The sequence below is a fragment of the Puma concolor genome, chromosome C2 (genome assembly GCF_028749965.1).
Source record: "Puma concolor isolate L17-30 chromosome C2, mPumCon1.1.hap2, whole genome shotgun sequence".
NCBI classification, from domain to species: Eukaryota; Metazoa; Chordata; class Mammalia; order Carnivora; family Felidae; genus Puma; species Puma concolor.
The window spans coordinates 6,801,982-6,829,025 of record NC_141675.1 but is presented as its reverse complement, the minus strand read 5'-3'; the positions used below and the strand labels follow the sequence as shown (position 1 = coordinate 6,829,025).

General features: G+C 45.0%; 1 protein-coding gene across 1 annotated transcript in view; it reads left to right on the top strand.

The window, feature by feature from the left end:
* Nucleotides 1-27,044, top strand: part of SCN10A (sodium voltage-gated channel alpha subunit 10) — a 95,271-nt gene that overhangs the window by 17,221 nt on the left and 51,006 nt on the right. Inside the window, exons 4-12 of the mRNA XM_086720477.1 lie at nt 8,948-9,076; nt 9,656-9,747; nt 11,756-11,977; nt 12,376-12,439; nt 15,867-16,008; nt 16,153-16,350; nt 17,085-17,255; nt 20,528-20,821; nt 23,210-23,321. Of these exons, the coding sequence (XP_086576603.1) occupies nt 8,948-9,076; nt 9,656-9,747; nt 11,756-11,977; nt 12,376-12,439; nt 15,867-16,008; nt 16,153-16,350; nt 17,085-17,255; nt 20,528-20,821; nt 23,210-23,321 (1,424 nt within the window). The remainder of the gene's footprint in view (nt 1-8,947; nt 9,077-9,655; nt 9,748-11,755; nt 11,978-12,375; nt 12,440-15,866; nt 16,009-16,152; nt 16,351-17,084; nt 17,256-20,527; nt 20,822-23,209; nt 23,322-27,044) is intronic.

Genomic DNA, 27,044 nt, shown 5'->3' with positions numbered 1-27,044 from the left:
AGTTCTTCCTTCTCTTTACTTTTCTATATCAATTGAAGCGTCATGTTTTCAAGCTTTTTTCTTACCAATCTGTTGAAACTTCGAGTGTAGATCCACTGAATCTATTTATTACCATTGGGAGAATGCCACATTTATGATGTCAAGCCTTTCCTCACATCAGCATGGCATATCTCCCAATTTATACAGGCCTTCTTTTATATTCTTCTATAACATTATGTCTTATGTAAAGTACTTACATTTCGTATCCTTAGGTACATTATCATTGTGGTTGTCCTTTTGAGTGTTTATTTTTATTGCTAAAATATGTCAATGTTATTAATGTCCACATATTGGTTTTGCACCCAACAGCCTTGCTGAGCTCCTGAACAAGTTCAACATTTTCCTGTAGATTCTCTTGGGTTTTCTATTTAAACAATTATATCGTCTGCAAATAATGATGAACTTGTTTCTTTCTTTGTGAGTCTTATACCACTTGTTTGCTTTTCCTGTCTTACTGAACTGACCAGACCTTCAGCACAATGCTGAATTGAATCTACAGTAATGAGTGTTATTTCCTTTGCTCTTGATTTTTAAAAGTATGCTTCTAATTTTCACTATTATCATGATGATTATGGGATTTTTATAATTAGCCTTTATCAAGTTATGGAAATTTCGTTCCACTTCTGGTTTGTTAAGAGTTTCATTATGGGGCACCTGGGTGGCTCAGTCAGTTAAGCGTCCAACTCTTGGTTTTAGCTTGGGTCATGATCTCATGGTTCTTGGGATTGAGCCCCATGTGGGATTGTGGTGTGAGAACAGAGTCTGCTTGGGATTCTCTCTCTCCCCCTCTCTCTGTCCCTCTTTGGCTCTTGCTCTCTCTCTCTCAAAATAAATAAATATATTTTTTATTTTATCTTATTTTATTTTTTAACGTTTATTTATTTTTGAGACAGAGAGAGACAGAGCATGAACGGGGGAGGGGCAGAGAGAGAAGGAAACACAGAATCGGAAGCAGGCTCCAGGCTCTGAGCCATCAGCCCAGAGCCCGACGCGGGGCTCGAACTCACGGACCGAGAGATCGTGACCTGAGCTGAAGTCGGACACTTAACTGACTGCGCCACCCAGGCGCCCCATAAATATATTTTTTAAAAAAGAGTTTCACAGTATGGAGGTTCCTCAAAAAATTAAAAATAGAACTACCCTACGACCCAGGAATTGCACTAGGCATTTATCCAAAGGGTACAAGAGTGCTGATTCAAAGGGACACATGCACCCCAATGTTTATAGCAGCACTATCGACAATAGCCAATGTATGGAAAGGCCTCAAATGTCCTTTGACTGATGAACAGATGAAGAAGATGTGGTATATACATACACAATGGAATATTACTCAGCGATCAAAAAAAAGAATGAAATCTTGCCATTTGCAACAACGTGGATGGAACTAGAGTGTATTATGCTAAGCAAGATAAATCAGTCAGGGAAAGACAAATATCATATGATTTCACTCATTTGTGAAATTTAAGAAACAAAACAGATGAACATAGGGGAAGGGAAGCAAAACTAGTATAAAAACAGAGAGGGAGACAAACCATAAGAGTCTCTTAAATACAGAGAACAAACTGAGGGTTGCTACAGGGGTTTGAGGGGGGGATGGGCTAAAGGGGTAAGGGCATTAAGGAGGGCAGTTGTTGGGATGAGCACTGGGTGTTATTTGTAAGAGGTGAATCACTAAATTTTATTCCTGAAATTATTATTATACTATATGTTAACTAACTTTGATTTAAATTTCAAAAAAATGAAAGTGTGTGAAGGATGTAAAAAAAGAGTTTCATTACGAGTGGGTGTTGGTTTTTATCAATATTTCTATTTTATTAAGATTATCATTAGCTCTTTCATCTGTTAATATAGAAGGTTACATTAATAAATTTGCCAATCTACTTTTAATGGCTCCAGCTTGATCATTGCTGGATTCAACTTGCCAGTATTTCATTTGATCTATCTTGGTAAATGAGGCTGCTTTATAATATTCTCTCATAAATTATCCCTTTGGGTTGCTTTTCCATGTCTCTGCCTCACTGTCTTCCTTCGGTATTGTTCCCTGGAACTCCAGATTCCTCTCACTCTGTTTTGCACAGTAATTCAGGTCTCTCCCTCCCCTACAATGTCTCTCAGTAAGTTATCCAGGGACCTCTGTTGGTCACAAGTCTCTAAATCATTAGCCTCTAAACCATTTGACAGATTGAGAAGGAAAAGCACAGATAATTTAAAAGTCTGACATGTAAGACTGACCATAATTTTCATAGAATTTCTGTCTTTTCACGTTCTTAAAAACAGTGTGTGTGTTTCAAGGACTGAGAGCTCCTACTGGTTAACATGGACTTGATCATGGGTAGCTTATTCTACCTAATGTGTTTGATTGTCATCTGACAGTTACTGTTTACATTTGTTAGACTTGCATTGCCTGATATCACAGTTCAAAAAATGGAATCATTTCAAAAGTGGCTTGCAGAAATACAACAATAGCGATGAAAATAGAAAAAGTAAACCTCACAATATGAAATAAGGTCACAAATGTAAATAATGAATGGACTCTGTCATAAATACAAAGCTGGAAGCTGCAGGTCATGAGACAAGTGGACGATGGATGTGGATAATCTCACAAAAGCAGATAAAAAATAAATGAGAAAATAGCATGACAATGAAAGATGATCATTGAATGTTATTGGATCAGTGAACCTGTTGTCCTAGTTCCCAGTTTATTATCTGCTAATAACATTTGCATCAAATAATAATAATCAGCTACCCAAACTGCCATAGTATTTTCCAACAAAGCTTATTGACCTCGCTTTTAAACCAGTTGACTATTTTTAGTACAAAAACAAAATCAGGCTTTCCAGTACAAATTGCCAAATTTGATGTTAAAGGTTGAAAAGAATCAAAAACTATCGTGTGCCCATTCCTCCTATACCCTTGCTGGTAAGACATGAAACCCGCTTCCAAATCAATGACAAATATTGTAGTTGGAAAGAAAGCAGGAAGAAATTGGTAGAATTCCTTTAACAGAACCACTGGATTTCTTATAATGTGACTGCCATTTAAACTCAATGACTGTTATAGGGGCGCCTGGGTGGCTCAGTCAGTTGAGCGTCCGACTTCGGCTCGGGTCATGATCTCGCAGTTTGTGGGTTCGAGCCCCGCGTCGGGCTCTGTGCTGACAGCTCAGAGCCTGGAGCCTGCTTCAGATTCTGTGTCTCCCTCTCTCTCTGCCCCTCCCCTGCTCATACTGCCTCCCCCTCTTAAGAATAAATAAACATTTTAAAAAAATTTTTTTAAGAAATTAAAAAAAAAATCAATGACTGTTATGTACATATAACTAAGCAGACATTTTACTTTACAGTTTAATAACACTATGGGCATATCAGTTTTCTGTAGACATGCACCATATATGTGAGAGAGAAGTGCTCAATGACTTTTTGTCTTATTTATCATATGAAGCTCATTTTAAAAGAAGAGACTTCTGGGGCGCCTGGGTGGCTCAGTCGGTTGAGCGTCCGACTTCAGCTCAGGTCACGATCTCACGGCTCATGAGTTCGAGCCCCGCGTCAGGCTCTGGGCTGATGGCTCAGAGCCTGGAGCCTGCTTCCGATTCTGTGTCTCCCTCTCTCTCTGCCCCTCCCCCATTCATGCTCTGTCTCTCTCTGTCTCAAAAATAAATAAACATTAAAAAAAAATTAAAGAAAAATAAAAGAAGAGACTTCTGGCTTAATTAATTAAAGATCAGCTTGGAAACTTTAGAAAGGTATGTTAGCTTGTACACCAATGTTCATAGCGGCATTATTCACGAGAGCCAAAAGGTAGGAAACCGCCCACATGTCCATCGAGGGGTGAATGCATAAACAAAATGTGACATATGCATTGTATGGACAACGGACTATTATTCAGCATTAAAAATGAATGAGATTCATTCATGTAGCATTCACATGCTACAACATGGATGAACCTTAAAACATCACGCTGAGTGAAATTAGCCAGACACAAAAGGACGAATTGTATGATTTGTATAATTCCTCTTAGATGAGGTACCTAGAGTAGGCAAATTTATGGAGACAGAAAGTAGAATTGAGGTTGCCAGGGAGCAGGGGAGGGAGGAATGGGGAGTGGTTGGAGTACAGACCTTCTGTTTGGGATAATAAGTTCTGGAGACGAGAGTGGTAGTGATTTCGCAATGTTGTGAATGTACTTAATGCCGCTGAATTGCATACTTAAGATGGTGATGGCAGTAAATTTTATTTTATGTATATTTCACCACCATTGGAAAAAAAAAAGTAGATACATTGAATTGGTACCGAAGAAGCTCCAGCCACGCGGTCAGCAAGGAAAGGCATCACTGTACAAATGAAAGACGTTCCTTCCAAATGCAGTACACCCTTTACTGGTGGAAAACAGTGGGGGTCCACAAGCATGCCTTCAGACCCTGAACTGCCTTTGAGCAACCCAGCGGAAATTGTGAATACAAACTGTGGCCTCACAGTGTGAGTTTCCTCAGCCTCCAGGGCTGAAATCAAAGTGAGGTTCCATTTTCCCACACTGAATTGCTCTGGCTCGCAAACCAAAAAGGCTTATAGTGTTTTCAGACCATGGGGGAAGGGATGGGGGAAAAAAAAATAGTTACCAACAGAGAGGGAGGGAGGCAAACCACAAGAGACTCAATCACAGAGAACAAACCGAGGGTGGATGGGGGGGGCGGGGAGAGGGAATATGGGTGGTGGGCATTGAGGAGGGCACTTGTTGGCATGAGCACTGGGTGTTGTACGGGAGCCAATCTGACAGTAAATTATATTCATAAAAAAATAAAATAAGGGATAAAACCTTTTTAAATGACCATTTCTCCAAATACACGCGATGTGTCTTAGTAATACATTCAGGATTTTGAATAGTATGGATCTTTGCCTTTAGGACCTAACCTCGAGATTTTTTAATGAGTAGGCATCAGGATATCTTAAAACTGAGGAAGTGGGGCAAACAGCTCCAGGGCTTAGAGCTTGACTTTTTCTCAATACCCAGTGACTTTCTTCCTTCATCAGGAATATCTTTTGCATTTTAAAAAATCACGTCAACATGCCGCAACAGAACACGAAGAAATACCTTCGGAGCCAAGTGCCGCCAGAAAGAGGACGTGACTGCATCAGCTCCTGTCCCCCGGGTTGCGACCTTTAACCCTCCAGCGCTGGGTGGTGTTCAGCCTAGGCTGGCGTTCTCTGGTGAAGCACTGAAAATAGTCTTCAGAATGCTCTCCATAATTTCTGGATCTGCATTTGATCTGAAAAGCCAGAAATATCCGTCAAAGCTTCCCAACAACCTATAATTCTGAGTTAAGATTTTCCAATTTAGAAAACATAAAGAGTCGGGGGGGGGGGGAACCCACAAGATATGGAAGCTGACAGCTCAAGCAGCCAGCCAGCCAGATATAGATGTCTTCGTGAATAATTTCAAACACTCTCTCTCGCAGATACGAACAGGCATTACTGCTATTCTCTTTTTAATGTGATTGTTACTTTTATATAAGATACACAGGCTCGTGATGTAAAAGCTCACAGAGTTCTATGAAGATTCTAACAAAAAGTACAATTTCACGCTCTTCTCTTTGCCCCTAATCCTGTATTTCCAGAGGCGAGTCCTCTCAGATGCTTTACCTCTTTATTCTGCTACTTCCCTGTCTCTAGTTATATACTCATACTGTATTTTTTATTCTTCCATTTTAGATGTTATCTGTTGGCTTTCTGTTATGGAAAAAAAAAGAATTAGGTCCATGTACCCACATTCCTTTCCTCTCACACTTGTCCCCCTGCTTCAGTTGTATTATCATTTTGGGTTAGGTAATCAGACAAGATGTACATCGACTGACTACAGACAGACACGGTTATGTAACAGAACTGCTGAGCAAATGACATGACAGCTGTATCATGCAGTGTCCTTTGATGACATTTTCCTTTAGCACAACATTTTTGCTCTCTCTGGAGTCAATAAGGATTTCATTGCTTCATGTTCTATGTATTTATCACTACTTTGCTCCCAAGCTCTTCTCCGGGGGTTTAATCCTTGCCTCAATTTATTGGATCATGTCAGGTTACCCATCAGTTCCCATTTTTCTTGGGGAAGTCACTCCTGGAGCCCTCTAGCTTCCGCCTCAGTCCGGCCTAGGTGTTCTCGAACATGGTATGCAGCTCTTGTCTGGAGATTGTTCCTTCTGCATTTTCTTTTGGATTCCGTTTGTCTCTCCCTTGCGTCCCCAGATCTTCCTCTTTATTGGTTGCTTTCTTGTTTGGATGGAGCATCCTATGGTAACTTTCTTAGATGGAAAGCACATTTTCGGAGACTTTGCATATCCATAATTGTCTTTATTTTACCCTCATCCTAACGGTTGAGCTTGGGAAGAAATTCTATATGAGAAATTATTCTCCTCAAAATTTTGAAGGCATTTGTTCCATTGTCTTGTACCCTCTAAGGTTGCCATTGAGAAATCTGATGATATTTTGATTCTTAATCCTTTGGATATGACCTGTGATTTTTCACTCCCTCAAAAGCAGTAGGGGTCTTCTGTCTGTGCACAATGTTCTGAAATTTGTTGACATTCATTCATGTTCTTGACATTTGTGGGTGTTTTTAACTGAATACTTAGATCCTGAAGTTTGCAGAGATTTTCTTGAATTATTACTTTGATAATTTTCTCTTGTCTCTTTCTTGGTCTATTTCATTCTAGATCTAGTAGTCAGACATTGTACCTACTGGTCTGATCATCTCTAATTTTCATGCTTTTTAACCACCTCTCATCATTGCTTTTTATCCCACTTCCTATGAGATCTCTTTCACCTTTATTTCCGGCTCTCCTATTAACGTTTTACTTTCATTGTCATATTTTTATTTCCAAAAGTTCTGTTTTGTTCTTTGAATAGTCTTTATAGCCTTCTGTTCTTATTCCGCATATCCTGGATCTTCTTAACTCTCTAAAAAATATTAATAAGAATTTTTCCCAACTTTTCTTCTGCTCCCTGCGTTGTCTTTTTAGCTTTTCTTTCTTTCCTGTTTGGTTGCTTTCGTCTGTGGTGTTAGAAGCATCCTTCCAATTCCTGATGCTCATTGGCTAGCGGTTCACGTTAAAAGTAGAGCATCTTGAGGCGCCTGGGTGGCTCGGTCGGTTAAGCGTCCGACTTCGGCTCAGGTCATGATCTCACGGTCCGTGAGTTCGAGCCCCGCATCAGGCTCTGTGCTGACGGCTCAGAGCCTGGAGCCTGTTTCAGATTCTGTGTCTCCCTCTCTCTCTGCCCCTCCTCTGTTCATGCTCTGTCTCTCTCTGTCTCAAAAATAAATAAACATTAAAAAAAAAAAAAAGTACAGCATCTTCTTGGGCTATTAACCTGACTACAGGCTTCTAGAAACTAACTAAAAGCAGAAGTGAGTGGGTGGATGGGCAGGCTGAGTGCCTTTCAGCATATAAAGTTTCCTTTATACTCCTGTTTCAGCATGCAATCTCTCTCTCTCTCTGTCTCCCTCGTCCAACTCTTGAAAGAATGAGCATCCAGTCTATTTCCACAGCAGGAGAGGAAGTTCCTCGCTGAATGGCTGCTTCTTGTAAAGCCTTTCAAACTGTATCCAGCTCCACCTGACACACTTTCCCCAAATCCCACTTTCAGAGATATATAGTATCTCTCCTGAGCAGTCCTGCAGTGTGGGCTGGCTTGCTTCTGGGAACTCCCCACTTCCCGGCTCAGGTTTCAGCTTTCTTGGGTCTGCTTTGTCAGTGACTACCCATCCACATGCTCCCTAGTTTCCAAAATGCTGTTGTCGTGTTCTCCATTATCTTTGTCCTCGTGGATTTATGCTTTAAAAAAAAAAATCCTTCCACCAACATTTAAGAAGGATTTCAAAAAGGATAGAGGTAAATACATATGTTCGATCTGTCATATTTAATCAAGGCTTTCCGTTTTTAACGCTGGTGTTTGTGTTTATGATTTTATAATTTAAAAAACTTACTGTACCCAAAATTACGTGTGCATCTGAATCCCTTTGGTCCTAGAGGGGTAATTCTCGCAGTCTAGCAGCACTAACATCAGCTGGGGATGTGTTAGAAATGCACATTGTTAGGCCCTACTCTTGACTGACTAAATATTCTTATATTTAGAATATTCTGAGGGTGGACCCCAGAATTCTGTTTGAACAAGCCTTCCAGGTGGTTCAGATACTTGCTAGAGATTGAAAACTACTGCCACAGGGAATTGAGAGATTCTAAACATTTGAGAAACACTACCTTACTCTCAACCTCAGCTCCAGATCTGTCTTCACCTCCAAACCCACAAAGTACCCAGCAGACTAAAAGGACTGTTGGATATGACTTCCTCTGGCAAGACCCGTCCTCCAGAGAAAATTTTCATGGATTTAGATGCTTTTCTCTTCCATGACACCCAGCTGTTTCCTGCCTCTTGTGGCTCTTGGACTGGGATTCCTGAGTCCCGAAACATTTGCAGACCAAGTGCGGTGGGGGAAGAAAACACAGCTGGAAGCAGAGAAGTTTGGAGAGGAGGGATGTAGCAGGACCTTATCCCTGTTCCACATGTCCATCAACAGCAGGTTGGGAAAGGGGCCTCCAGGTTCCCTCTGGGCATCTCAGCAAACAGGAACATCCTTGTTCTAGACCTTCTGGTGGTTCTGCACCTGCCGTTGCCCTCTGCCCACCTTCCGAGCTGAAGATGCTGCCAACCGTCTCAGCCACCTCAGTCTGTCCCCACCCCACCCATCTGTGTGACTGCTCTGAGTTCCCCAGTCTGTGTCTCCCCTCCTTACCTTATCTACTTCCCTTTCCCAGCCTCGCTGATGATCTTTGCGTGTTTTCCTTTGGAGCCATTCCAGGAGCTCCCCTTTGAGCTCTCTCCATGGCATGGCTAACACCCCTTTCTACCTCCCCTCCCAGGTATGTCTTCACTGTCATTTATACCTTTGAAGCCTTGATAAAGATTCTGGCAAGAGGATTTTGTCTAAATGAGTTTGCTTACCTGCGAGATCCTTGGAACTGGTTGGATTTTAGCGTCATTACCCTGGCGTGAGTATTTCTCCGTGCTGATGTTTATGTTTGCATGGGGCTTCTGGGTGGCTTGCACTCTGGGGATGTTTCTTCACCTCTGTCCGGCTTCGTCGTTTGGAACTTCACGGCCTGGGGTTTCCTTGCCACTAAATGTTGCTTTGGGAGTCACTTTTCAGGGTTAGTCCCATACCTTCAGGGAGAAGTCAGAGTCCTCAACTCTGAGCTGATAAATGGCCTATCAAAGCGAGTAGACACGGTTCAGCCTTGCACCTACCTGACCTGAAGATGTTTGCCTGAGTGGGTGGAGAAGATGCGTGTCTGAGGAGACCAGCTGGCCAAGCCCACATGCTTGACTACTCATCCATGCATGTAGTACCCAGAATGTTCTAGATCTAATGCATCTTCTCACAGGGGCCATTCTAAATGATATTGCAATAATTAAATCTGCGTGTCAGTCTATAGGTGGACGTGCCATTAGATTTTGTGTCTATTCCGGGTCCCACTGAGGCTCTCGTTATCCCAAATTGTCCTTATTTATGCTGCATGCATTCCCAGGACCCTGTCCTTGAAGGTACTGACCGACTTCTGGTCCCACAGATACATTGGCGAAGCGATAGATCTCCGAGGGATCTCAGGCCTGCGGACATTCAGAGTTCTTAGAGCCTTAAAGACAGTTTCTGTGATCCCGGGTGAGCAGCTTTGACCACCACATGTATTCATAGAACATATGCTGGTTTCCACAGCCTGACGTCCGTCTTTGATTTTTGCAAGAGCCCTATAAAGCACCAGGGCATGAACTGTTGTCCCCCTGTAAAAGACAAAGGAACTGAGGCCCAGAGAGTAGAAAACACAATCCCAAGTCCTCATCACTATTAAGAGGCAAAATGTGACCTGGAGACCCGATGTCCCAATTCCTAGGCCAATGCTCTGTGCACAGTACCTGACGGACTCACCATCGACAAATGACAAGGTCATGTCCTCATTTTGTGTTCCTGTTGTGGGCTTCAGAAAAGCCTCCAGTTGGAGGTCCTCATTTACATCCTAAACCAAAGGTGTAAACTTGGAAATAGGGAGGAAGGGAGCAGGCAGTCCTAGGCTCTAGTGGGTGTGTTTACCACTTCCGTATACCTGAAAGCTTGAGCGACAGGCCTGTCTTTGGGCCCACAGAGAGAAAAGGATTGGGCAATTCTTGATCACAGAGAATTCAGAAACAAAAGTAGTTCACAACGCTCGTCTCCTTTGGCCTTCAAACCTCTGTTGTCACCAGTATCTCAGGGATGTGCCTCATCGTCCGCTGAGTTGGTGGAAAGGATAGTGAGTCCAGAGACCAGGCAAAGCTTAAGACAGCTTCCACCTTGTGGCCTGTTGGATTATCTCCCTTCCCCAACCCCTGAGAATGCATGCTCTCATCTGGAAAACAGAAACGCTCAAACTATGGGTGAAGTCCTTTCTACCATTCTCTGTCTGGCTCTGCAGGGAAGGATCGGAAAGTCTTTGCCAACTTCTGCTGGATAAGCTTCCTCACTTAGTGCTGCCACTTAGTGTCTCTCTCACCTAGTCTTAGCCAGGAAAACTCTGAGTGTTGTTTACAAGACCTGTCCTGTCCACACTCCGTCTCCTGTCTCACCTCTCTCCTATATCCACCTTGCATCATGTTCTAGAATCCACCTGTGGTTCCATAAATGCTCCCTGCCTTTGCTCATCTCCCAGCTCTTGGCCATGCTGCTCCTCTACCAAGAGAGCCCTTCCCCTCTTCACTCAACTAATATTCCTTCCTCGGGGCTCTGCCAAGATTTGACTTTCTCAAGGAAACTCTCTAGTCTCCCTCAACTTCCCCACACTCCATCCCATCCCATCCCATCCCGTCCCCAGGCTTCAGGTAGGGGTTGCCTCTGTGTGTGCCCACCTGCTCGATAATGCTATGGCACTTCCCCTCAGTTGTCAGACAACCCCACCACATGCCAGTGCCTTAGCCCCTCCTCAGCTCCTACCCCAGGGGCCAACACAGGTAGTGCTCAATGGGTTATTTGTTAACCAAAATGACAAGACAAGCATCAGTCCCAGACTTCGCCCCTCCTCAGAGTTCTTTCTGCTACCTGTGAAGCTACTCTCTCAAAGAAGCTGATTTCATTTGCCATGGCCACAAATCCTCCCTCCTGAACCTTTACTGCCAGCTGTGCTTGTCTCTGAGGCAGCTCCTTCTGATTAGGTTTTTCCCTTTCTCTCTCTGTCTCCGCCATCTCTCTCTCAACACACACACAAAGGTCCGTGTGCCCCCAGCCTCAAGCTGCCTCCCAGAAATGAAGTGAGTATAGAAAAACAGATGTCAAATTATTAGAGTCAAATTAGAAGCCTCATGTCTAGTTTAGTGCCTGAAACATAGCAGGTATTCAACAATTATTTTTAAAATTGAATTTCTACTGTCAGAAGTGTATTATATTAGCCTTATGATGATAAGAAATATATCACTTGGGTCTCAGTTGTCTCATCTTTACAATGGGACAATAATCTCTGCCTCTGTCTCAGAGCTATTGCGAGGCTTAGATGAGGAGCCGGGCTTGGAACTGCCCCAGGGTTTGTAAAGTACCTCACGCTTATACATGGTGAAAGGACAGGATGGTTAAGACGCAGACATGCCAGTGTTCTGTGTGTGTGGTACGTCATCCACGTGGAAGTGTTGCTATCATCTTCCCACAGGGCTGAAGGTCATTGTGGGAGCCCTGATCCACTCGGTGAAGAAACTGGCGGATGTGACCATCCTCACCGTCTTCTGCTTGAGTGTCTTTGCCTTGGTGGGCCTGCAGCTCTTCAAGGGCAACCTCAAGAACAAATGTGTCAAGAATTGTACCGCTCTCAATGAGACAGGCAATCACTCCTCTTATGGAAAACACGAGTGGAACTTCTGCCAAGAGGATGAAGGTCTGGTTGGCAAGGGGGAGTGAAGCCCCTGCATACCTACATAGAAATATATTTTTGACTCCTCTTTCCTGATTAAATGGTTCTCTTGAGCTATATTTTACTTTGGGATCCCCATTTTCTGTTGCCCATGTCCTATTTACAAGGAAATGAGCTATGAACCTGGGCACAAGTCATTCTGCTGGGGGAGGCTCAGACTGAAGTCACTGCTCCGCTTTTCTCTTCCAAGATGGGACTTTTCTCCTTCCGAATGTCCCAGTGTGCCCACTGAAAGCACATAGCCAAGGGAATGCATCTTGCTCAGGCAGAAGATTTGAGAAGTGTTGCCTTTACCACACAAGGCTTGAGCTAGAGGGTTCAGAAGCATATGCAAGGCTTTCATTTCTTCCTTTCTTCTGCAGATTTCTACTACAATAAGCCAGGCACTTCAGATCCCTTACTGTGTGGCAATGGATCTGATGCAGGGTGAGTGCCCAACCCATGACAAAGCACCAATGCCCAGCAGTCCTTTCTCCTTGTCATCATCATTTTCTAGACAGAGACTGGTCTTCAGATCCCAATGAAGGTGTAGAAATGAATAAGTCATGGCTTTTGTCATCCCAGGCTCAGGGGGAGGGAGTGTATGAGTTAGCTTTTGCCATGTAACAAATAGCCCCAAGATTTCTGTGGCTTAAAACACCAGATCAGGATTCTGCACATCAGCATGTTGAGCTGAGATCAGCCTGGTGTTTTGGCATTGACTGAGTTTAATCATACATCTGCAAATAATGGACAGATTAGCAGGGGGCCAGCAAATCTAGCTGGTCTCAGCTGGGGTGGCTTCTCTGTTCCATGTGGTCTTATACCCCAGCATGGTCTTATTCTCATGGCAGAGGCAGAGTGCCAAGAGAAAGAGGGGAAGTATGCAAGGTTTCTTGGGACCTAGGTTTAGAAGAGGCACAGTGTCACTTCTACTGCATTCTATTGGCCAAAGCAAGTCACTGACCAGTGCAAATCCAAGCGCTGGGGAGATAAACTGTACCTCTTGATCAGAGGAGCTGCAGCATCCTATTGCAAAGAGATACAGATACGGGCAGGGAAATCATCGTGGCCATTTTGGCAATCTACCCCAGGAAAAAACTAATACTCATTAAATATGTTTCGTGTCAAATGTTTTACGTTTAATCATCACAACTCCATCACATGGGTTTCATTATCCTCACATGATAGAGGAAGAAACCTGTGTATCACACTTAGCCATTTCAAATTCTTACAGAGGCCAGGTACATGACAACAAATGAGAGGATTAGGCTGGGTAGGAGCCGAGCGATGACAGCTTGTGCCCCATCCAAAAGGGCCAGCCACCACCCAGTCCAGCTTTGGGTTGCCACGTGGAAATGTTGGTCCATTGCTTCTAGCTCTTCTAACTTTTAAAAGAGAGATAAGGAATTTAGATTTTTATGTGAAATCTCCCAACTACAAACATTGGCTACCAATTCCAAAAAATGTCTACATATTGTGGGCCAAACAAAATATTTCTGCAAGCCAAATTCAGCCTGCAAGCTGCCAGTTTGTGAGCTCTGATGCATATACATAAGGATGCTACCCTGTGAAGAAGCACTACTGTGCTAGAGACTCCATGGGCCGGGGAAACACAGTGAGGTGATGGTGGGAGGCAGGGCAGGAGGCCAGGGAAGATTTCCTAGAGGTGGTGGTCGAGGTGAGCATTGAAGGGCAGGCAGGGTGTCTCCAGTTTGGTTGAACAAGAGATGGTTTGGATGGAGGCCATTCCAGGTGGCAGAACAGAATGTGAGACAAAGCAAGGGGCACGGGGTCCCCTCAAGCTTGCCTAATGCTTTGACCACTGGAGCGGGCATGAGCAGAAAGTGTTCAGGCCACAGATCAGCAAGGCTCATCTTTCCCATCTCCACAGCTGGGGATCCGAAGCCCTGAGCCCAAATGACCCCACTCCCTGAAGGGCTAACAACTCCATATTGCCCATGTGGAGCTGAGGGAGACCTATATAGAGCTTTGCCTTGATCTGCTCACTAGAAAAACAATCTCAGATAGAGCTGAAGGATGGAGGTGGAGAATTTGATCAACATCAGCTCCTTGGCCTCTTTCTTCACAAATGCACTTGGCATTTGGTTCTTTGGCTCAGGGATGGGGTTGTTCTGATATCATTTGCCTTTGGCTTAAATCTAAACTGAAGGCCCCCTCAATTCCTTTTCTTGTCTGGATAATGGCATTTCTCATGGCGATGGCTCCAGAGTAGCCCAAGCTACTGTGGTAAAGTTATGGGGTTCATCCATAGCCCCCCAACCCAGCTCCAAAAAAGGCCAGATGTCCTGCTGGGCAGGTCCTGGCCAGGAGATAAAGGGGTGGATAGGGCTGGGAAGGCAAGAGAGGCCCGTTCAGGATGATGGGTGGAGTGAGACTTGAACAGCATCCTGTGACGACAGAACCTATGTCCTGTGCTGGGCCACAGAGAAGCCAGAGCCCCGAGCAAAGGCCCGCACTGACCAGTGGCACTGTTCTCAAAGTGGAGACCAAGTACTAGGAAACACTTCATGATTTCCAGGATTCTTTCACATATGTTCTTCCAGTCCATCCTTTTGGTCAGTGCAGGTTAAAAATAACAGGAATTTTCATCTTCATTTTACATACAATATTTACGATGCTGAAGGCACCATGCAAGAACCTTTGTACTGTGGGCTCACTTAATTCTCAGAGCAATTCGTTGTTGATATGTAACAGCTGTAGTGGGGTTTAATGGAAGACATAGACATACGGCTACCCTCGGAGTTAACAAGCAGACCTACAGATAACAGGTTGATTAGCTCCTCAGAGGGCAAAACAAAAGACTGTCTGTCTTTAAATGTGGGCCTATAGAGTCTAGGAACTTGCAAATCTCCAACCGAGATTGAAGATAGAGTTGGGATTAATCATAGTCAAGTTGCTGGGACCCTAATCAACTGTATGGGTCCCAGGATTATGTGTTTGCATGGATGTCTGGGATAAGGACAGCCCCTGAGACTGGTGTTGGTGGAGGCATGCTGGAGCAATAGAATCCCAAACTCCAAACAAGGAATTACTGTTTTCTCAGCAGAGTCATCCCACTGGGGCGGGTGAGAGCACGTCACATGCCTTGAGCTTAGACAGACTTCTTTACATCAACTTACTCCCTTATCATGAGAGAGTAAAGAGTCAGTCCATCACTGCCCCCCTCAGTACTCACATGGTTATCTTCAAGTTGGCCTTTCTTCATCAGTCAGTCTTCATAGGCTACTTGACAGATATACTCCTCCTTTTAAATAAATACACTGGCATCTGTATGGTTTCAGGCAGCTGACTTCGTTTTTCTGAACCTCAGCTTCCACATCTGTAAGAAAGGATTGTTAGGGTAATTAAATTATAGCATTTGTAATGCACTTAGGAGAGAGAGGGGCACATAGTAAGTGCTCAGTAAGTGGAAAGTATCGTTTTCATTATTACGTATAATTGGGGAGTGAGCTTGACTCCCCAGTGTGAGTCCTTTGATGGACAGGTTGGCAGGTGATGCCAGACGCTCAGGTCTTAAGTCTGCATTATTGTACTGACTCTCCCTCCCCTGGTATGAACTTGCAGGGAGTTGGCCACCTTACGGGATCATGTCGAGGCAGTCAGCTGACCTTCCCTGGCCGTACCCCTCTGCATGAAACTCTGAAGTGAAAGTATTACCATCCCCATTTAAATGTGCAAGAGAAACTGAGCCTTAAGTAGATCAAGGTCATCCAACTGATCAGAGGGAGGCCAGGTCTTGAATTCCAATCTTTGACTTCAACCCCTATGGTCTTCCTACAGCCCAGGGCTGCCTTGCCCCCAGTAAACAGAGGGGCTGTGCAATTGATGACCTTCTCTATTCTTGCTGCAGCCATTGCCCTGAAGGTTATTTCTGTCTTAAAACATCTGACAACCCAGATTTTAACTACACCAGCTTCGACTCCTTTGCTTGGGCTTTCCTGTCACTGTTCCGCCTCATGACACAGGATTCCTGGGAACGCCTCTACCAGCAGGTATTGAGCTGCATGCCCCCCTACGGACTTGGTTGGAGGCCGGGGAGTCAGAAGCATGCCTACATTTTTCTTGGAAGAGTCTGGCAATGTCGGGGGCCCATGTACTCTGGATACAGATCTCTCTTCTTTCTCTTGAATCTGCAGACGCTGAGGGCTTCTGGGAAAATGTATATGGTCTTTTTCGTGCTGGTCATCTTTCTGGGGTCTTTCTACCTGGTCAACTTGATCTTGGCTGTGGTCACCATGGCATATGAGGAGCAGAACCAGGCCACCATTGATGAAATTGAAGCCAAGGAGAAAAAGTTCCAGGAGGCCCTCGAGATGCTCCGGAAGGAGCAGGAGGTCTGTGAGGGGTGGACGCTTTGTGAAATCTGCTGCAGGCTGAACGTTCTTGGGGAGAGGTCTGGAGAAGCCACTTACATTAAGGCTGTAAGAACTGTAAGAACTGTAAGAACTGTAAGAACTGTAAGAACGATTTATTGTACCTCAAGCACCATCTTAGGTCAGGTTTTCTCAAAAAGGGAACTTGAATCAAGATCTTGTGCAAGTGATTTATTGAGGGGTGCCCTCAGGAAAAGGAGAAAGAAGGAAGCAGGACAGGAGATGAATTAAACTAGAAAGTGGCCTCAGCTACAGACCACCTTCAGCCTGATCCCATGCAGAGTTCTGGGGCATGACTAGTACCACAACGTTAGCCTTTCTTGAGACAAGGGGGCTGGCATTTTACGCCCCTATGCCCGCCCCCAGCCAAATGTACAATGAGAGGAAATATTCTGCAGGATGCTGTAGCTGTGATCCATTAACAGCTAACACTCAAGCTGCTGAAGATGAGTGTACTGACCTGGTAAAAGGGATTTGGGCGGGGAATCAACAGACACATTACACGGTGTAAACGGAAGAGATGACCCAGAGGTGGCCCTTCCTGCCATGCCTCAATCCCACCACCACCCAGGTCCTAATCCTGACCCTCTCTGTCCTAGATGCCCTCACCTCCGTGACATCCCACGACTGAGGGGCACATTTACGCAAAGCTCAAGCCCATATTGTTGGCTGCAGCTGCTGTTCTCTCTCTTCAGGTGCTGGCAGCACTGGGGATTGACACAGCTTCTCTCCATTCCCACAATGGATCACCTTTAGCCTCCAAAACTGCCAGTGAGAGAATGCCCAGGATGAAGCCGAGGGTGTCAGAGGGCTCCACAGATGATAGCAAATCACCCCAATCTGATCCTTACAACCAACGCAGGATGGTAAGGAGCTCAAGTTCGTGTTCTAAAGATTACCCGCCTTGGCAGCCGCCACGGACAATAGGTTGGATTGGGAAGAGGTTTGTAGCAGGCAGACAGCAGGAGGCTCAAGATGGGGAGGATGTTTTAGTAATCCAGACAGAACATCGACCCCCCCACCACACGGTGGCCTAAACTAAGAGAGGGGCATCGTGGATACGGAAAAGGGGTGGATTCTGACTTTTACTGGGGGTAGGGGACAATGAGACTGGGACTGTGGAATGTGGAAAAAGGAGAGAGGAGTCCAAAATGACTCCCAGTTTTCAGAATTGGGCAATCAGATGGGTGTGATTCTAAGGGAGGAGCACCGGAGGAAGAAACCAGGTTTGTAGGGAAAGTGGTGAGCCCATATTGGACATGCTGACCTTGAGGTGTCCATGGACCTGTGGACAGCAAGCGTTAGCTTCTTTCTAACGCTCTGATCTGCAATTCTGTTTGTGGTGCTGAAATCATTTACAAGCTTCTTTCTGACTTTTTGCCTCAGCCCCCACAACCCAGACTCTCACCTGTTGCTGGCAAAGAAGATTACAGCCCCCATCTCTGAGATACAGTCCAGCCTCGGAATAACTTCAGAACCTCACTAGACCCTGTAACAATTCTGTCCACCACCCAAATCTTCTGCATCCCACTCCAAGATTCCCTAGCCTCACCAAGTTTCCTCCCATCACCTCTCTCTCCCTTGGAAGTCCTGTGTATGGCAAACACGTCCTTTCCAGAGGCCTAAGAGATCATAATCCCTTTGTGAAAGAGCAGTTCCCACACTAATAGTATGGAAGAGGGGATCAACTGGCTTTTTGTCAGGCCTCCTGTCCCTCAGTTCCCTCTCAGTCTCTTTTCATATGCTCATCTGAAGGACATTCTACTTTTTATAATACTGTCTCTATAATCCCCAGACTTATGTGTGCATATATGTACACAGATATACTCACATGCACACTGGCCTCAGTGATATCCACACTTCCTCATTCATCAGATTCTGTGCCCTTCCCTTCCTTGTCTGCCTGTTTTGAGCAGTACCTGGCATGCACGGGGTACCAATCAGAAGACATTTCAAAGGGGATTTCACTAGGGCTCTGACAATCACAGGACAGACTGAATCATAGCCTCCATGGAAATGTCGATGATACTGCGAATCGGGCTTTAACTCCCCTCATACAGTCAGCCTCACATAAATTAGCACCTGGCTGTCCAATAATTGGACACAAACACACCAGATGGACATGTGTGCTCATCTCTCCAGCTAGGTTTACCTTCAAATGGGCAAAAGAGGAACTGTGTCTTGTTAATTCAACAATACTAGGTGCATGATGTGCACCTAGAGATGACTGATGGTCCATTTCCCAAGGACTTCCATTTGGTGGAGGAGGCAGATATGTAAACAACTGTGTGCTATATACTATATTAGGGAAACATACATGGTGTTTTGGGAATAGAAGAGGAAGCATCCACGCTTATGGGAGTGGAGGTGTATCAAGAAAGACTTCATGGAGGAGGAGATCATTGAGATGAATAGTAAATAGTGAGTAGGGGTTCCTCTAATAACTGAGGACTGCAGGGGAGGGGGGGGGAGGAGTATTTTCCAGGCCTCAAATAGAACGTCTATGTGCCAAAGCAGGGAAGCACCCTTTGGGTACCTCTTTAATGCTAACTAAAGGATTGAAATTCATTCAAGAGGGCATCCCCTTGATGCCCCTCTTTTCCCAGGTGCGTTCCTGTGGTAAACAGACCATCAGCAGTGTTTATATAAAGTCATTTTCCAAACAGCAGCAGTGGGTGAGAGGTTAGGGGTAGCAAACAACAAGAGACACAGCAGAGGTTTCAGGGAACCCCCAGGACACAAGTTGGCCTGCTTGGATGATGCATTTTAAGACAAGTCAAGTCTAGTACTTAGATTCAGAAGTCATTGGCCACCATTGGTCAAACAGGTTAATTCTGAAATATTAGTTGGTGGCCAGGGAAGCACCACCTGTCAAACATGGGACCAAAATTTTCTTCTTAGTTTGTTTCATTTGTTTGCTTACTGCCCCCCTGCAAATAACTCAGCCATCCCATTTTTAACAAGAATTTGCCAATTCTACTCCTTTACTTCAAAAGTGGGAAGGATTCGTGGGGTTTTATGAGTTTCATAATCCTTGGACATATATTCTAGGCAAAGAATGCTCTGTTTATGATACCAGGATTGCAATGATAGTTGCTGAACAGTGTCGGGCTCCAAATAATCCAAAAAGGAAACTTCAGTTCTGTGGGATAGGGGGATAAGTAAGGAGGACTCTAATTGACAAAATGTCCCAACTTTAGTAGTTTAGTAAATAAGAGGAATTAAGGAAGGGGGAACATTCAGCAGTATGACAAAGTTTGGTAGCAAGTCACCGTGTAGATGTCTAGAAATAGTTCATATGGCTTAGAATAGAACTGATAACTTGTTATGGTCAGGCTCCCACAGCGGTCATGGGCACTGGCCAACCCAGCATACTCACCCTCCAGGGGCTCTAGGCCTGTGAATTAGCTCCTTTTCTCTGGCAACTGTAAGCCTCGCCATTCCCTCAGTGGAAGATTTTGATGGGAAATGTTTATTGATTTGGAGGCATGGCATTATTCTTCCAGGAAATTAGGCTGCAACTCTCCCTTCAATCTCCCCATTGTTGACTATTCAAAGTTTGCCTCAAGGGATCTTGGAAGCTCATTACATTACAAAGCTCTTGTCTCCTCCTGCACCACCCAAACTCTCACATTTGTATAGGCTGGATCTAATGAATTGCAGAACCTAATTTTCAGACAATAAAGTGCACTTGTTCATTCAACAAACCATTTACGGAGCTTGTTCCAATACTGGTGTGCATAATAGTCTCCTTAGGTCACAGCTTTACTTGTGGAGCAGGGAATTTAAGACAGTTTTGTCCAGTCCTATGGGCTAAGGCTGTAAATAGCTGACTCGTCTGGGTGACAAGATTGTCTTCTGACATCCTTGGCCATCGTGACCTACTTGCTGATCTTAAGCACTCTGTCATCACTCTTGGCCTTTTCCCAGGCCATGTCAAAAATATTCTTTTCTCCTGTTCTCTTCCCATGTTTACCTAGAATACCCCTTGGATCTATGTCTTAAATTTTTTTCTGGAAGGTCATGAGAATAAGGGCAGGGAAATAGGAATGGGTGGAGGAAGTGTTGAGCTCCAGATATGCCTGCAGGATGAGCTTCCAGTCTGCCTTTTTTCCTGGTCCTTTGGGGCAATGCCCAGTCTTTCCTAGGTCTCACCTCTGGGAGGCGCCGGGCTAGCCACGGCAGTGTGTTCCATTTCCGGGCCCCTTGCCTGGACGCCTCATTCCCTGATGGGGCCACAGATGATGGAGTCTTTCCTGGAGACCGTGACAGCCGTCGGGGCTCCTTGCTGCTGGGTGGGGGTGCCGGCCAGCAAGGCCCCCTCCCTAGGAGTCCGCTGCCTCAGCCCTCCAACCCTGGCTCAGGACTTGGAGAAGACGGACACTCCACATTGCCCACCGGTGAGCTTGCTCCTGGAGGTATCGAAGTCTCGGTAAGTTCGTCAATGCTCCAGATCTCTTGAGCTGCCCTCCAGGTGAGGGCCAACAAACACTGAGTGCCACCCATGGAAGGCTCCTTTAGACAACATTGTGTCCAACATTTCCCCTCTATCCCCATTTTACAGACAGGGCAGGTGAGAGTCAGAGATACTGGATTTACCTGAGGTCAGACTGGTTTTCTGGTTTCCTCTGCAGTACAATAATACAAATTATTTTCCAGCTGATCTTTTTATTTTTTTCTGTGTTCCTCTGTCTCCACTCACTATTACTGCTTTAGAGACAGGCCTGCCTGGTTCCTGGATGAGTATGAGAAAAAGGGAAGGTTCTTCTCTTTCTGCTTGTAGCTCTGTGCAAACTATGCTGGGTTTGGCCCATGGGACCCAGAGAAATCCTGGGAGGTGCCCTGGATAGATATTAGCAGAAGCAAAGTATCCCTTGCTTTACTCAGAGAAGCAATAACTTGCCAAAATGTACAAATTAGGCAACAGTGACTAACTGGTGAGCACTCTTCATAGAATAATCGCAGAGTGCAATGGAAAACCAGGGACTCCTCATTGGATTGAGAGCTGTGATTTAATTTGAGCTCTCCCTTTAGTTTCAGTAATGATGCTTCCAGTGTTTTTCATTTGCCCTCTCTGGCTAGCCAGGGACCCAGAGCAGTTCTCAAACAGACTTGTAGACTAACCAGGATATGGCTCTCCTGCCTTGGATAAGTCCTACAGGGTTACCTTAGCTCCATCTCTGATTGGATGCCATGTGATCCCAGCAAGAAACAGATACCACTCCAGTGGGCAATTGGGGGAGAGGTATGCACTGGGCTTTGAACTAAGAAGGGACAGTGAGGCACTTAGAGATGAGCAATGGTGGGAAGCTGTTATATGCTTAGGCTGAAGTGGTGAGGGGAAGGACCAGAACCAGAACCCAGCAAGAGCTGGGTGGTCCCACAGAACTTGTGATCCAGGGGGGAGGTCAGTCACAGCGCTGCAGGGAAGAAGCCAGGTGATAGTCCCTCTCCTTCCAGACTCTGATCTTCTGTCTGTGCCTCCCATTGGCCAAGCCTGACCAGAACAAGAGAGTACAGACCACCTTCCCCAGGCACAGGGCGGGGTAGAGAAGGTGGAGAGTGGGTCTCCAAGAGCCAACAAAGAGTCATCAACAGAGTCCAAAAGTCAAAGCCAACCTGCAGACCTCTCTTGGAGTTGCTTTAACACTCCAGAAAATACCTCATTCAGGAATTTCCCCTAGATTATCACCTCCCTAGATATTCTGACTTTGATTCATTTTAGTTAAGTTATTCAGCTAGTGTAAGATTAACTCTTTAAGCCCTCTGTGTCACATGGACGTGGGTTTCAATCACAGGTTTGCCATTTACCAACTGAGTCACCTGTAACAAGCCCCTTAAATTCTTCAGGCCTCCAAGTCCCCCATTAAAAAGGTTTCTAAATAGCTGAAGGGTTAAATGGAATCATAAAGTGCCTGCACTGATACACATTTGCCTGAAAATAACAATAGCTATGCTAGCATCTCTTGTTGAGTCCTCATGGTTGAAAACTTTCTGAACATTCTTTATATGTATTAAAATACTTACTATCTACCTATGAACTTCACCTATGGCATGTGCTCATGTCTGCTGAATTTGGATTCTGAATGTGCAGTGCAGTGCCAGAATCAGCTTCTATGGGCCCCAGACTCGCCACATCTGGGGTAGTGTAGGACTAGAGTTAGAGCACAGAACCCAGATGGAACTTCCCCGGGAAGGCCCAAAGAGGGAAGGTTCAAAAGGGCTGTGTCAAACAACTAACACTGGAGAATCAAGACACACAAATATTCCCTCAGAAAGAAAAGGACCGTGTGGAGCTGGAACTGAGTTATATGCTGGGGAGAGAAAGGGGCCTATCAGAAGGGAGGTCAAAAAAAAAAAAACCTGTCCTGGAAGAGGAATTCTGTCTGAACACCATATGCCCAGCGCAGATGAAGTCTTGGAATGACTTCCTGGCCCACCGCTCCTGCAGCTGTCACTTCCCTTTAGTAGAAACCTCAGAGACCCTTGAGGCAGCCCCACCCCCACGCTGCTGCCCAAGGACTCTGTCCTCAGGCAGGAATTAGCAGACCCTCAGGTGAGCCCAGGTTATAATGTCAGCTACAAAGCTAGACTCTGCTTGTACCCCCAACTCTATGTCCTGGTCCTCATGCCTAAGCTCTTACCCCAAGTTCAAGAAGCAGCCCCATTTCCCAAATGGGAAAGCACAGCTACAGACGAACATAGCTTCACCAGGCAACTCACAACCACATGAGACGGGCCAATAAGAGGCTGAGTGACCCATTTTTGCCACTGATGACTTCAGGTTGGGGGAATATCCTGATTGTTTGTGTCCCAGCAGGCATTTGATGCAGGACAGAAGAAGGCTTTCTTATCAGCAGAATACCTGAATGAACCTTTCCGAGCCCAAAGGGCAATGAGTGTTGTCAGCATCATGACCTCTGTCCTTGAGGGTAAGTACTGCTCTTTGGAATTTCCATCAACCGTGCTGTGATGAGTCTGCATTTGAGCAGCAGAGGGGATGCCCCAAATTTGTGTCAAATATATCGCCCATCTGTGTCCTGGGATCCTAAATACTCCTCTTTCTTATGCCCTTGGTCCCATCACCCTTTATCAATGTGTTTTTTTAAATGTGGATAATTTTTCAAAAACAATAGAATCCAATGAGTTTGAAACACCCTATTCATCTCTTGTTTAAATTAACATCAGCCTCATATGTATTCATAAAACTAAATTTTAGAAGGTGATCTGGCAGAAACCAGAGAATTTCAAGCTACCTCAGGTATGCAAAAAATTTTACAGTCCTTAATTTTCAAGTATGGTGAAATTATCCTGTCATTTTTCATGGTTGTAACTCGTATGGTTATAACTTAATTTCTGTCTCAAGCCCACATTATGCTGAGCATTGGAAGATAATTTAAGTAAGTTAATCAGTCAATTTAACTAAGTTCTTGTTAATTTAGGGCTCTACCAATCAAATGGGAGCCCATTCAGCCTCCTCAGGGATGTGTCTAAGTTCCAGTTGCTTCTACCAAGCCAGGGGCTGGAAGAAGGCAACAGCACTGGGTCACGGTCACCTGACACACAAGTTCCCAAAGAGCATGATTGTATCCTGTATTAAGGCCTGTCTTCTTATCCGGCCTTTATTTTGCCTCAGGGCATGGAAAATATGGCCTTAGTCTTGTCCAGCCATGTATCTCCCCTAGACAAATTTAACGTGTACTGGGCTGAAGGAGGGAGGGGGAACTTAGATGCTGGTGTGTTCCTGAGAAAGGGCTCTGTGTGCTCCCCTCCCAGCCCTGGACTGAATCCTAACTGTGGGGGAGGGCATGGCGAAACAAACAAAAAAAGATGTTTGAGGGATTTGAAAACAGAGCCAATCTATGCCTTACTTTCTAGGGGAAGTGAGAGGTGGCAAGTCTTAGAAAAAGACTCACATGCCCAGCATGGTACAGAAACTATATAGAGAAGCAGGTGACCTACCTGGGTAGAGAAGGCCTGAGGCAGCGTCTGAGAGTGCCCCGTGGCCTGCATAGCAGGAAAGTAGCTAGGTGATGACCTTGCCCCACTTGAGGGTTAGGGAAGGTGAGTGAGAGGCAAAGAGAGAACAGCCATCTCTGTGGCTCTCCCACCAGAGACCACATGGGAACTACAATGACTCCAGTAAAATATACTTGGCAATGACCAAGGACCAGCCCAACACTCTTCTGACCCTGAGCTCTCCAGAACTCAGATGCAACCTCAGATAGTGATGTAATAGCAGACACTGAATTAACCAAAACAAGATCCCCAGGTTGAGGACTTGTGGTATATATTGAATTCAATTATGAATTCAAGTTACTTTTCTTGCATGCATGAATTTGTGCTTTGTGAAATGTATACATATTTCAGTAACAACAGTGTGTACATTTTTCTCATATTATTTATCAAAAATCATTTGCCATTGTAATAATGTCTGTATGCCTAACATTTTTTATGGCTGCATAGAATCTAACCATGCTATGCCCATGACTTTTTGTTGGCCAGGTGGGTTGCTTGGATTCTTTTTCCTTTTTGCTCTTAGCCATCAGACAGTTAATGTTAAAAACAAACAGCTTGCTTTTTCATTTATTCTCCAGAATTATCAAGCTTCCTCCTCCTCTTTTTTTTTTCTTTCATTTGTTTACTCTTCAACAAGCATTTGACAAACACCTGCTATGTGTCTGGCATTACTCCGGTGCTGGGAATTCAGTGGTGAACAAGATAGAAGCCTGCACACATGGAATCTACATTCTGGGGGGCGGGGTATACAGATAAACCCAAACAGAGATTCAGGTGGGGATAACAGTAGGAGAAAAAAGAAAGTAAGGTAGGAGATGGAGAATAAGGGACTGCAGAGGGGCTGCTTCAGATAAGGGGGATGTCGAAGGCCGTTCTCTCTAGGGAGACCAGAAATCTCAATGAAGTAAGAGAAGCGGTCTTATGAGAACCTACAGGACAGAGTTCCATGACAGGTGAAGGGCAAATGCAGTGTAGTTGGCGGGAATGAGACAGGAACGAACAAAATGAATGTTCTAAACACATCCCGATTCAGGTAAGAACAAAAGAGATCTCTGAATCAATGAGAAGCAACAGAGGATAAGAGTTAAGAACACAGACCCTGGAGCCTGACTGCCTGGGTTTGCATCTTGGCTCTGCCACGTTGGGTAAGCTGTGCAACTTTGGAGCTCCGTTAACTTCTCTGTGCTTCTGGTGCCTAACCTGTAAAAGAGTGAATATGTGTTTATCTTCTAGGGTTTTGTGAGGATTAAGTGGGTTAGCATAAGTAAAGTGCTTAGATCCATGACTGGCACTTGGTAAATATTCAGCAGATGTTGGCTATTCTTTTTCTTTTCTAATATCTATTTATTTATTGGGCAGGGGAGTGGGGTGGGTGGGTGGGTGGCAGAGAGTGAGAGGAAGAGAAAGAATCCCAAGCAGGCCCCGCGCTTTCAGCTCAGTCTCACAAATCATAAGATCATGACCTGAGCTGAAATCAAGGGTCAGACGCTTAACTGACTCAGCCACCCAGGTGCCCCAGACGTGGGCCATTCTTATTGGCTCGGTTGTAAATAAGGGCAGAGATGTGTCTGTTTTGCTCACAGCTAGATTTCCAGTACCTGAAAAGACAGTGTGTGGCATATAGTAGGCATTCAACAAACAGTTGTTGGTGGATGAGAGTGACGTTTGGGTGTGGTGCTCATTGCAATGACCTGAACTGATAAACAGGAAGAGGATAAGGAATGGTCAGATATCCTGAGGTAGGACGCACTTCCCCTCAAGAAAGGTGCTGTGAGAATAGACTAGGAAAAGCAGGAGACACACGGACATCTTTAAGAGAATCTGGGTACAGACAACCTTAGATTAGGGCAAAGAGGTCAAGGTTGTTTGAGCATAGGGCAGATGACCTGTGATCTTCTCTGGTCTGACATTATAACCACTACACTCACGGAATACAGGAGGGATGCATGGGACTGTCAAGGGTTGTGACGAGGTACACAGAAGCCACCTCTTTGGGAGTGATCGTGCCCGGGGAAGTTTGACCCAAGCCAATAAGAACTTGGCAGTTCCCTGAGCTCAGGGCACGTGAACCATCTTTGTTTGACACACCAGCAAGCACTTGACAGTTGTCCAGACCAGAAGACCAGAAGCAGGAGCACAGTGTGAGCACAACACAGTCTCTGCCCTCGTGCTGAGTGGGAGAGAGGGACGTGGAACAAATTCTTACCAGGCTGCTGAGTGTCTTGAAGGGGAAGTGTAGGATGCTAAAGGAAATACGGTAAGTTTAGCCTGGGGTTAGGGGAGTATTCCAAGCAGAAAGGACGGCAAAATCTCCGAAGCAGAAGACAGCATAATATCTGAAGAAATGAAAAGGCCTGATGTGGCAGGAACACAGAGAGCGAGGAAGAGAGGGGCTCAAAATAAGGCTAGCGAGATGGACTGGGGCCAGACCCGCAGAATTTCCTACACCAAATTAAGGATTTTGGACTTCATCCTAAAAGCAGTGAGGTGCCATTAAAGGATTGGAGGCAAGGGAGCTACATTTGCATTTTATAAAGGTTACTCTGAATACGTGTAGAGAATGGAATTAAGAGGGGAAGAGTGTTGGCAAGGAAACCAGTGGGGAGGAAACCAGCTGAGAGATGGCAGGGCCTGGA